General features: G+C 65.2%; 1 protein-coding gene across 2 annotated transcripts in view; it reads left to right on the top strand.

Annotated features, from left to right (window-relative positions):
- The window catches only part of DQX1 (DEAQ box RNA-dependent ATPase 1), an 8135-nt gene extending 222 nt beyond the window's left edge, over positions 1-7913 (top strand). Inside the window, exons 2-12 of one of the 2 annotated variants that reach the window (XM_014943155.1) lie at positions 531-834; positions 3394-3587; positions 4019-4394; positions 4709-4948; positions 5249-5348; positions 5508-5666; positions 5867-6058; positions 6182-6307; positions 6653-6843; positions 6929-7119; positions 7324-7913. In XM_014943155.1, coding sequence (XP_014798641.1) covers positions 553-834; positions 3394-3587; positions 4019-4394; positions 4709-4948; positions 5249-5348; positions 5508-5666; positions 5867-6058; positions 6182-6307; positions 6653-6843; positions 6929-7119; positions 7324-7504 — 2232 coding nt within the window. In that variant the 5' untranslated portion in view covers positions 531-552 and the 3' untranslated portion in view covers positions 7505-7913. Of the gene's footprint in view, positions 1-530; positions 835-3393; positions 3588-3646; positions 3741-4018; positions 4395-4708; positions 4949-5248; positions 5349-5507; positions 5667-5866; positions 6059-6181; positions 6308-6652; positions 6844-6928; positions 7120-7323 lie in introns of those variants that run through there. The other variant, XM_014943162.1, reaches the window with a different exon arrangement.
- The last annotated feature ends 2604 nt before the right edge of the window (positions 7914-10517 follow it).

Here is a 10517-nt window from a genome sequence, read left to right as displayed (position 1 = left end):
GGACCCGGAACCGAAACCGCGGCTTGGGGGGGCCGAGTCGGGAGACCTGTCCCCATTCCGTCCCGTCCCAGTGCTCAGGTGCCCTGTCCGGTCCGTCCGGTACCGCTGTCCCCCCGGCCCGGTCCGTCCCGTTCCATTCGGGTCCGCCCGCTGGGATCGGCCCCGTATTGTCCGCCCGCTTCCAAGGTGTCTGCTCAGTCCCGCACCCGCTGCGCCCCGGCCCGCTCCCCCGCGCACAGCCCGGTCCAGCCCCCTGAACCCCTCTCGGTCCTGCCGTGTACCCTCCCGGTCCCCCACGCCCCACCCCGTCACCTGCCGCTCCCTGGTCCCCACGCCCAGGCCGTGTCAAACCCCTGCCTGTCCCTGACACTCTCTGCCTGTCACCGTCCCCTGTATCCCCTGGGTTCCCCCCGCCCCACCAGGACAGTACGGTGGGCCGCACCGGGCTCCCTTTTTGCGGGGATGTGGGTGAGGGTGGGTCAGCACTGGGCTCCCCCAGGTCCCACTCCACCTCCTGCCTGCCCTTGCAGCACCGGCGCCAACGTCCCTGCCATGGCTGGCTGCGGGGGCCCTGGCTCCCCACCCCGGCAGAGCGACCCTGGCTCCACGCTGGAGGAAGAGGAGGAAGATGATGACCCGGCCCTGGGCTGCGATGGTGACTTGGAGGTGAACCCCTACGATGGACTGCCCTTCTCCTCCCGCTACTATGAGCTCCTGCGGCAGCGCAGAGAGCTGCCTGTCTGGACCACCAAGTACAGCTTCATGGAGCACCTGGAAGGCAACAGCGGCATCATCCTGGTGTCCGGCCCCCCCGGCACTGGCAAGAGCACCCAGGTGAGTGGGGGAGTTGTGTCAGGGTGGCCAGCGCTGCTGGGGGCTGCGTGTGGCTGGGCAGGACTGTGTTGCTGCCTGGAGCCTGGCACAGGGCTGTGGTACCAGTCACTCTGCCGACTCTGCACTCTCTGCACCCACTGGACTCCCGGCTGAACGTCCCGTCCCTCCTGCTCAAAACACCTGTGGCACTGCTGGGTCCTGCCCTGAGGCCGAGCGAGCCACAGCTCCCATGGCACAGGAGCCACCAGGCTCTTGCCCCAGCAGTGCTGGCTGGCAGGCCCTGGACCATGGAGGAGTGGGGAGGTGGGAGCCTGGGTGGCTGCGGGGCGGTGGGCAGAAGGCACGGGGATGGCACTGTGGCAGCTCCCTGACCCCGCAGCAGCATCTGAGCTTGGGGAGAGGACAGAGCGGGTGATGAGCCCCTCAGGGCTTTGGCTCCACCGCCATACCTGGGAGCGTGCCGCTGCGGTGAGCCTGGTGTGGGGCAGGGTTAGTGCAGAGCCAGGGCGGTCACACACTGGGATGTGCCAGGGCAGGCGCTGGGGCCCTGGGCAAAGCCGCAGCACGAGCCGGGAAGTACTGCCATGGCTGCCCTGGGAGTGGCTGCTGCAGCAGGGCAGGGTGTCAGGCAGGCAGAGGAGGCGCAGGGAGGAGGAAACAGTCCCTCCCTGGAGGTGAGCCCTGGTGCACAGGGCGGCAGTGGGTGTGGGCAGTCAGGCTTGGATGGTGGTGGGTCCAGAGTGCCAGGATCCAGCCTGCCTGTCCCAGGTTGCTGGTCTCATCTGACATCCCCTAGCGCAACAGCCAGAGACGTCGTCATCGTCACGCAGACTTTGACCAGGGGAGGGATCACCTGGAAGCTGCAGGGGCAGCCATGGCCTCCACGGGGCTGGAGCAAGGCTGGGTCACTGCGTGGCAGCTGCTGGCCTCTGGGGCTATCAGGGTGTTGGCAGTGGGCTCGGAGCCCAAACCACCTCCCTTGGGCGTGACCCCTCTGCAGTGCGGGCTTGGGTTCAGCCTGTGTCACTGGCCAACCCACAGGGCGATGGATTTGGGTAATACAGCCCTTGTGTGGATCCTGGCCTGGTCTGGCCCCAGGGTCAGGCTGCTTTCGGGTGCAGGTACCCTGCCTGCAATCCCTGCGGGGTCCTGCGACCACTGTCCCCTGAGCAGACCCAGGGGACATGACTTGACCCGTGAGAAGCGTTTGATCCTGGATGTTGGTGCACCAGCACCCCTCAAACACGGTGTCACCACCCAGAGTGAGAACAGCCGATGTGCAAGCTGGGTCCCTTCACTGTTGTCGTGGCCGAGGGCTGGCTGTGTCCTGTGGCACTGCCCTTGATGGTCTTTGCAGGCAGGAAGGTGGTGGAAGGGAGGGTGCAGAGCCATGCACGGAGACAGAGCCAAGCTAATCCATGGGGCAGTTGTGGGGCTGGGTGGAGAAGCAGAGCAGGCTGCGCACCTGCTTGTGGTCACTGCTGCGCCCGTGGATGACCCGTCTGCTCCTGCCCAGCTGTGGGCTGGGCTCTCTGAAAGCAGCCCAGGGGCAGGACTTTTATCTGTGTGTGACTTGGGACACTGCGCAGACACAGGGGCTCTGTCACCTGCTTTTAGGGGTACGTGGGGTGGGAGGAATGAGCAAGGGGGGCAGGTGTGTTGGGAGCAGCTCAACAGCAGATTTCTGGTCCCCAGTGTCCAAGGGACACCCACATGGCCCTGGGACCTTCCCACTCTACCTGGCTGGGTGCATGGGTAGCTCCCTGGTGCTTCCTTCCCTGTCTCTCACCATGGGGTTTCCTGGGGTGGTGTGTGATCCCTCTGGCCCTATGCGAGGATGCTCAAGCCCCTGCCCTAGCCTTGTGGCTGCTGCAAGGATCTCATGGACCATGTGGATCTCATGGACCCAGCCAGTGACCACTATTCTGTGGTGAACCTGATTGGAAGCCTGCCCACCCTTCCCCGGAGAGAAGTAGGGGGGCAGTTAGAATAGAGCAGGATGTCTCCAGTCAGAAGGGACCAGCAGCCATCATCTGGTCCAACTGCCTCACTGCTCCAAGGCTGACCAAAAGTTAAAGCACGTTATTAAGGGCATTGTCCAAATGCCTCTTAAGCCCTGGCAGGCATTAGCTGGAGGCACTGCTCTGTCTGAGCTGGCAGCTCTGGCAAAGGCAGTGCAGTACATACTCCTCCAGCCCTATTTTTCCTGGGGAGGTGGAGGCAGAGAGGATTGTTGTCCCGTGTCCTTAATGCAAGAGCCAGGGCTGTGGCGTCCCATAACGAGGCAGAAAGCTTCAGGGATGGGGTGATGAGGCTCTGGGGCTCAGAAGTGATGATACCAGGGAGAGAAGGTCCTGCCTGGGCTGGGAAGTTCTTCTGTATGGCCTCTGGTTTGGGAGGTCCTACAGTTAGATCTCTGGGGGCTGCTGTGGGGAGGGACCCTGTGCCCTTCTTGGGGGGTAGAGTAGGTGCCACTCCATGACGAGTAGGGGAATGTCCCGGTGCTCCTGGATTGGACAATGCTATTCCTGTGCCCTGACCAACATTCTGTCCCTCCAGATCCCACAGTGGTGTGCGGAGTATGCCCTTTCCCTGCAGTTCGCCCATGGCCTGGTGGCCTGCACCCAGCCCCACAGCCTGGCCGCCCTCAGCCTCTCCCTGCGCGTGGCAGACGAGATGGACCTCAACCTGGGCCACGAGGTCGGCTACTGCGTCCCCCACGAGGACTGCTGCACCACCGAGACCATCCTCAGGTATGAGGACGGGGGGGGGCTCCCCCCAGGCTGCCTGTGCCGGGAGCGCCCGTTCTCCCTGCGCGTGGCAGACGAGATGGACCTCAACCTGGGCCACGAGGTCGGCTACTGCGTCCCCCATGAGGACTGCTGCACCACCGAGACCATCCTCAGGTATGAGGACGGGGGGGGGCTCCCCCCAGGCTGCCTGTGCCTGTGCACCACACTTTAATCCCGCTGAGCTCCCCAGTGGCAGCATAATCTCTTAATCCAGCCTGGCCTCATTGCTGGCTGCCCAGGCCCTCCTGAGGCTGTGGTGGAGGCTTCTGCCGTTGGGGAGGGGGCGAGGTGTGCTCCCTTGGGGCTGTGTGTGGGGATGCCCACGAAGGTGCAGCCCACGGTGCCAGGGGTCCTCATGGCTGCCCCACACTGACGGGGACGGTCCGTGGCAGGTACTGCTCAGACGAGATGCTGCTGCGGGAGATGACATCGGACCCGCTGCTGCGGCAGTATGGGGTGGTGGTGCTGGACGAGGCGCAGGAGCGGACGGTGCCCACTGACGTGCTGCTGGGGCTGCTGAAGGACGTGCTGCGCCAGCGCCCTGCACTGAAGGTGGTGGTGGTGACCTCGCCGGCCATGGAGGAACGTCTCCGAGCCTTCTGCGGGGACCCCCCTGTGGTGCGGGTGCCGGAACCCGGTCCCCCTCCCCAGCTGCTCTACAGGGATCCACCGGCCCGTGGCCACGTCGCAGCTGCCTGCCAGGCTGTGCTGGACATCCACCGGCGGCAGGAGCCCGGCCACATCCTGCTCTTCCTGGCCAGCGAGCAGGTGGGCTGTGGGCACCCCACGGCTTGGCTCCTGGGGGATTCAACATGCCACAAGGCCAGAATAGGGCAGGGGCAAGGTTTGGGGAATCCCTCTCAGCTCTGTGCAGGGAGCTCTGAGGACGATGGGGGCTGCTGCTGGGGAGTAAACTGCAGGAGCTGGGCCTCCTCTGTGGTGGGGCTGTGGGCACCATGGGGGGCCTGGGGTCTAGGGCACTGGGAGGCAGCCGCAGATCACAGCGCAGCACCCTCTCCTGGGTATGGGGCCTCTCCAGGCTTCAGCAGGCATCACTCATGTCCCCCTGTCCTTCCCCACAGGAGATCACTGAGTGCTGCAGGGCCATCCAGACCGAGGCCATGGCGCTGAACCCAGGGCTGGGCCCGCTGCTGGTCCTGCCCCTGCACCCCGGTGTGGGCCGAGCAGCGCAGAAGGTGTATGAGGTGCTGGAGGAGAACAGCCGAGAAAGGCGGGTGATTGTCACCCACTGGCTCGCCGACTCCTCCTTCTCTCTGGGGACCGTGCGCTTCGTCATCGACTCTGGGCTGGAGCTGCGCAACGTGAGTGTGCCAGCCTGCATCAGGGGTGCCCAGCGGTGGCAAGCGGGGGGCCTGGCTCTGCTCTGGGGCACAGCCAGCAGCATGGGCTGAGGCAAGTCTGGGGAGGGAGTGGCAGGGCTGCAGGGCTCTGCATCATCTGCTCGGCCCAGGTCCTGCTGTCATGATCCAGGCTGGGGGACTCTGCGTGGGGCGCAGGGTCTGCCTCGGGGAGGTGGCAGCACTGCACCAGCGGGGCAGAGGGGCCTTGGGAGAAGATGGGGGCTCGTCTGTGGGTGTCCCGTCTCACAGCATCGCCTGCAGGTCTATAACCCCCGCATCCGGGCAGAGTCCCAGGTGCTGCGACCCATCAGCAAGAGCCAGGCAGAGTCACGCATGCAGCGAGCCGCAGGCAGCCCTCAAGGTGAGAGCCCCTGCCCCGGTGTCCCCCAAATGTGCCTCCAGTGGGACAGGGCTGTTGTCCCACCCTGCTGGGGCTCCACGCAGCCCGTGGCCTAGCACGCTTCCCTGTGCCTGGGCTCCATCCCTCCTACCATTGTGGCTCATGACCCTTCTCCTGCAGGGACCTGCCTGCGCCTCTACTCAGAGGCCTTCTACGAGCATCACTTGCCCCCCAACCCTGCACCCCAGGTCAGTGAGACCAGTCTCAGCCGCCTTGTGCTGCTGCTGAAGCGCCTGGACATCGCCGACATGGGCCAGTGCGACTTCCTCGACCGGCCAGGTAGTGCCCGTGGGGTGCAGAGGGGGTGGGTATGGCTGGAGTGGAGGGGGGCAATAGAGGCAGACGTGGGAGGAGCTGGAGGCTGGACATGGCTGTCACCGCAGCCTGAATTGTCTCTGAAGAGGGGCTGGAGGGTCCCACGGGTGGAGGAGGAGGATGGGCTGCCTGGTCCTGGCAGCTGGCTGATGTCCTGCCCCCAGCCCCTGAGTCACTGATGCAAGCACTGGAGGACCTGGACTACCTGGCTGCTCTGGATGATGATGGCAACCTGTCAGAGGTGGGGATCATCATGTCGGAGTTCCCCCTGGACCCTCAGCTGGCCAAGGCACTCATCGCCTCCTGTGAATTCGACTGTGTGGAGGAGATGGTCAGCCTGGCTGCCATGCTCACAGGTACCATGCCAAGGGGCTAGGAGTCTGCTCTGCTGGTGGTGCAGGGCACGGCACAGCCCCCAGAGAGCCGGCTGGGTTGGTGCTGGGGGACACATGGTGACCTTCCCTCTGCACAATCCCCAGCTTCCCCCTGCTTTGTGCCCCCTTCCACACACCTGGAGGAGGTGGTGACCATGCGCCGGCGGGCCCTGCTCCACCCGGACGGAGACCACTTTACCCTCATCAACATCTTCAATGCCTTCCAGCAGCGTGAGTGCCAGGCAGGGGCTCAACTGTCGGTGGGCTGCACACCCCGTGGGTGTCCCACAGCTCCCTCGCGTGTCCCCTGCTCCTTTCAGGAGCGAGCACTGTGGCCACATTTGTGACCCCATCCCAGCATCCCAGCCTGGTTGCGAGGGGGTCCCAGCCCAACCTGGGGGCCATGCTTTCTGCACAGTCCCTGTCCCCGCTGCGTTGAGGGAACACAGTCTATGGGAGCCACAGCGCCTGCTTTCATGGCCAATGAGCCCTAGCCCAGCCAGGCCACTGGCTTCCATGTGGAGTTTCTGTTTATTCCACCCTGTCCCTGTGGTGCTGACCCCGCTCTCCCTGCAGACAACGCGGACGAGGGCTGGTGCCGCAAGCACGCGGTGAGCGGGGAGGCACTGCGGCTGGCGGGCATCGTGCGGGCAGAGCTGCTGGAGGTGATGCAGCGCATCGAGCTGCCCGTCTCGCCCCCCGCCTTCGGCACCGACGCCAACGTGCTCAACATCCAGAGAGCTCTCATCTCCGGCTACTTCCTCAAGGTTCGCTGGGGGGCTGCAGGGGGCTTGGCTGTGGGGTGGGGTGTCATGCCAGCCAGCTCCACTCCCCTCCCGCTCTGCTCCTCAGGTGGCCCGCGACATTGATGGCTCTGGCAACTACGTGATGCTGACGCACAAGCACGTGGCCCACCTGCCCCCCGCCTGCTGCTACCTGTTGCGGCAGCCCCCCCAGCGCCTGCCCCCCTGGGTCCTCTACCACGAGTTCACCATCTCGCAGGACAACTGCCTCCGCGTGGTCTCAGAGATCCAGCCCCAAATGTGAGGACCTTGGGGATGGGGAGGGACAGGTCGTGCCTGGGTTACATCTGTGTGTGGCTCTGTAGCTGTCACTGGCCCGCTGGCCTCCTCTCCTGTGGGCAGGTGGAGCAGGTGGGGGACTGTCCCCATGCTGGGGAGCGAGGAGGCTGGTCCAGGGCTGCCCCTGGGCCCGGCTGCCTCTCCTTGACCCTTTTGTCCCCACAGGCTGGTGGAGCTGGCACCCCAGTACTACCTGAGCAACCTGCCACCCAGTGAGAGCCGTGACCTGCTGATGGAGCTACGGGAGAAGGTGGTGGCCGTGGAGGACGTGCCAGCAGTGCCAGAGGCACTAGGAGAGGCGGCCACCGAGGAAGATGAGGACAGGGAAGTCTGTGTGCTGCAGTGAGCTGGAGCCACCCGAGTCCCCATGCTGGGGCTGCCTGGGCTTGGCTGTGACCACCGGGGACGGGAGAGCCTCATGGGGGCCGACCCGATACCCAGGGAGGCGTAGGTAGAGCCTGCTGCTGCCACAGCTCTGCGCCACGGTCGTCGTGCCAGTGGCCACAGGACCAGCCCCCGGCACCTCCCCTGGGGACAGAGCCTGGTTCGGGGGGAGCGCTGGCCCCAGGCCTGGGGGAGTCATGCAGGCCCTCCCTGCCGGGCTCCTTCACCTCGTGTGTCTCCTGGGATTGCTGCGGGGCTGGGGCTGCCGGCCCCTGCCTGTCCCACTTCCCCCACACCTGAGTTGGGGAGCAGCGCCCCGGGGCTGAGGGGCCACTTGTGGGTCTCTCCTGTATAAAGTTTTGTGATCTTTGCTCCTGCGTTTGCATCTGTGATTTGGGCTGAGGAGGGGTCTGGTGAGGATGGGCTCCATCCCACCTCATGGTCCTACCTGGGGCAGGGCAAGGGCTCCCCTCGGCTCCCAAACCCCTGCAGGGCAGCCCTATGGCTCCCTCCCACCCCACCCCAAGCCTCCCTTCTCCCAGGGGGGTTTCTGGACATGAGGCATCCCTTGTCTTGCTCACCTCTGGTTCTGGGTAGCGTGCCGCTGCCCCCGCTCCCGCCGACGTGTCGAGGGGCAGCCCTGGCCTTTGCGACGGGTCTTCCCCTCTGCGGTCGCGTGGTCTTCTGCAGAAGCAAAGGGGAAGCTGCGGCCAGTGGGGGGGTGTGCGGTCGGCAGTCTGGATGTGTAGCCAGCTCCTGCTCCCCCCAGGATGGGACAGGGCACGGGTCCTCCCTCGGGGCGCAGTTCTCCCCTCTCCTCCTTGGGGTCCCTCTGCCTGCCTGCCTGCCTTGGGGTCCCCTCCAGCTTTCCAGCAAATCCTATTCCTGTTGCAGCTCCTTGGCACCACAGCCAAGGGCTGAGTTTCTGCCTGGGGGGCCGGGTGTCCCAGGGTGGGTGCTGTGCTCCTGCCCCTGCCCCAGGATGGACCCCTTGGTGTGGGCACGGGACTGCTCCATCCTGGCAGCTGGGGCCCCTGTCTCCCTCCTTGCCTTCCTCCTTCCCTTCCTCCTTCCCTCCCCGCAGCCCACGCGTGGGAGCTCCACTGTTCCCTGGAAGGGGCCCGGAGGCTCCGCTGCCCCATCCCCACCGCAGCGCCTCGAAGGTCGGGTGGAAAGGTGAGGGTTGGGCCTCCCCACAGCCTCCTCAGAGCCTGAACTTCCCCTTCGCTTTCTAGGAACCCCAGAAAGTACGTGAGCAGGAACAGCGGGGTACAGCTCACGCCTTGTCACCCTCCCAGGCCTGGGACCGCCTGTCCCTGAGATGGGGGGGCTGCCCTGTCCCCTCTCCCTGGGCTGCAGGCAGTGGGGGCTTGTGCTGGTGCCCGGTGTGGGCGCAGCAGAGGTGGCCGTGCAGCAGAGCTGGGCTGGTGGTCACAGGGATGGTAAAGGGGAGGCTGGTGGCTGTGGCTGCCCCTGTCCCAGCACAGCGTCCCATGGAACAAGCTGCCAGGGCAGCTGCATGGCCCTGGCAGGTGAGGGAAGGGGCAAGAGCCAGTGCTGCCTGTGTCTGGCTGGATGCAGCACCCTGAGTCTCTGCAGGGACCCACTCCTCTCCTCGGGGACACTGCAGCCCAGCTTGGCCAGGGCCAAGCACTGCGCCTGCCCCTCTCCAGACCACCAGGACAGGTTCTGTTGGATCTCAGTGGTCCCTTCCCTGTGCTCCGGCCCCTGTTCCTCCCATAGCAAGGGGCTGTGGGGTGCTCTGTGCCACGGGTGATGATCTGCAAACCCTCAGCTAATCCTGGGGTTCAGGACCTCTCTATGGGATCCGGGAGCACCCTGAGCTCCAGCACAGTCCTGGGTGCGCAGCAGTTCCCAGGAGGGGACCTGTCCTCACTGCGCGTGGGCTGGGAAGTACCCATGGTGAGTCCCAGCAAGGCTGGGGCCGAGTGGGTCAGGGGCTGAGCATGGGTCCTGGCTCACAGCTCCACCCAGCCCAGCTTTCTCCTCTTCTGAGAACTGTGATGCTTCTGTGGTTTGGCTTCACCTTGGGGCAGCCCCATGGGGTCCTGGCTCAGTATATACCCAGCTGCCTGCCAGCCCCCAGCCCATGCAGAGCCCACTGGAGCAGCGCACACCACAGCGACGAGGTAAGCACAGCATGGGAGCTGCCGGGGGGACACTTGCATTGCAGCCCTGGGAGGGTCTGGGACCAGGGAGCCCCTGGAAGGTGCTGCTCCAGGCAGCCACTGCAGCCCCCTGCCTGGGGGGGCATCCAGGGGGCCGCAGCGGGAAGGGTTGGGGTGTTGCACTGGCTGCCTGGCCCTGTGCAGGGTTTCCCACACACTGCAATGCTCCCCTCAGTCCTCTCTGCCCTTTCTGGCCCTGCTGGCTGCATACCAGCTCGGCTGGCTCCCCTTCTCCTGGGGTATGGCTGCCCCCCGCCTCTCCAGCACGGAGCTGCCCTTCCCCTACTGTTGCCCTTCCCTTCCCAGATGCTGGTGCTGGTGGGGCTGGTGCTGTGCCTCGCTTCTGCGGACGCCCTGACTGCCTTCCCTCCAAAGTGTGAGTCCTGCCCTGCCTGGGCACAGGGGAGACCTTGGAGGGGCGAGGGGCGACACACTGGTGCAGGAGAGACCACAGGACCCCCACAGCAGCTGGAGGGAGCAGGGAGCACCTGCATCCCTCTGACATGGGATGACATGAGCTCTTCTGGTGGGGTGGGGGGCTAGAAGGTGGGCATGAAAGCGATGAAGACAAGGTAGACATGAGGTGATGGGAAGGGTGGGATGAACATGTGGTGATGGGGCAGGGTGGGAACTGCGGCGAAGGATGGATGTGGTGTGTCGGGATGAGGTGGTGTGGGAGGTGGGCTGCTCACACCATAGCCAGTCTCTAACCCCAGTCTCTGCCTCTTATCTCCAGTTCTGGTAGGGAAACTGAATGGGGATGTGGTGGTAAAATGCAACACCTCA

This window comes from Calidris pugnax, unplaced genomic scaffold, assembly GCF_001431845.1.
Source record: "Calidris pugnax isolate Ruff unplaced genomic scaffold, ASM143184v1 scaffold15, whole genome shotgun sequence".
In the NCBI taxonomy this organism is placed as follows: domain Eukaryota; kingdom Metazoa; phylum Chordata; class Aves; order Charadriiformes; family Scolopacidae; genus Calidris; species Calidris pugnax.
The sequence above is the reverse complement of the archived record's forward strand: the minus strand, read 5'-3'. Positions and strand labels throughout refer to the sequence as shown.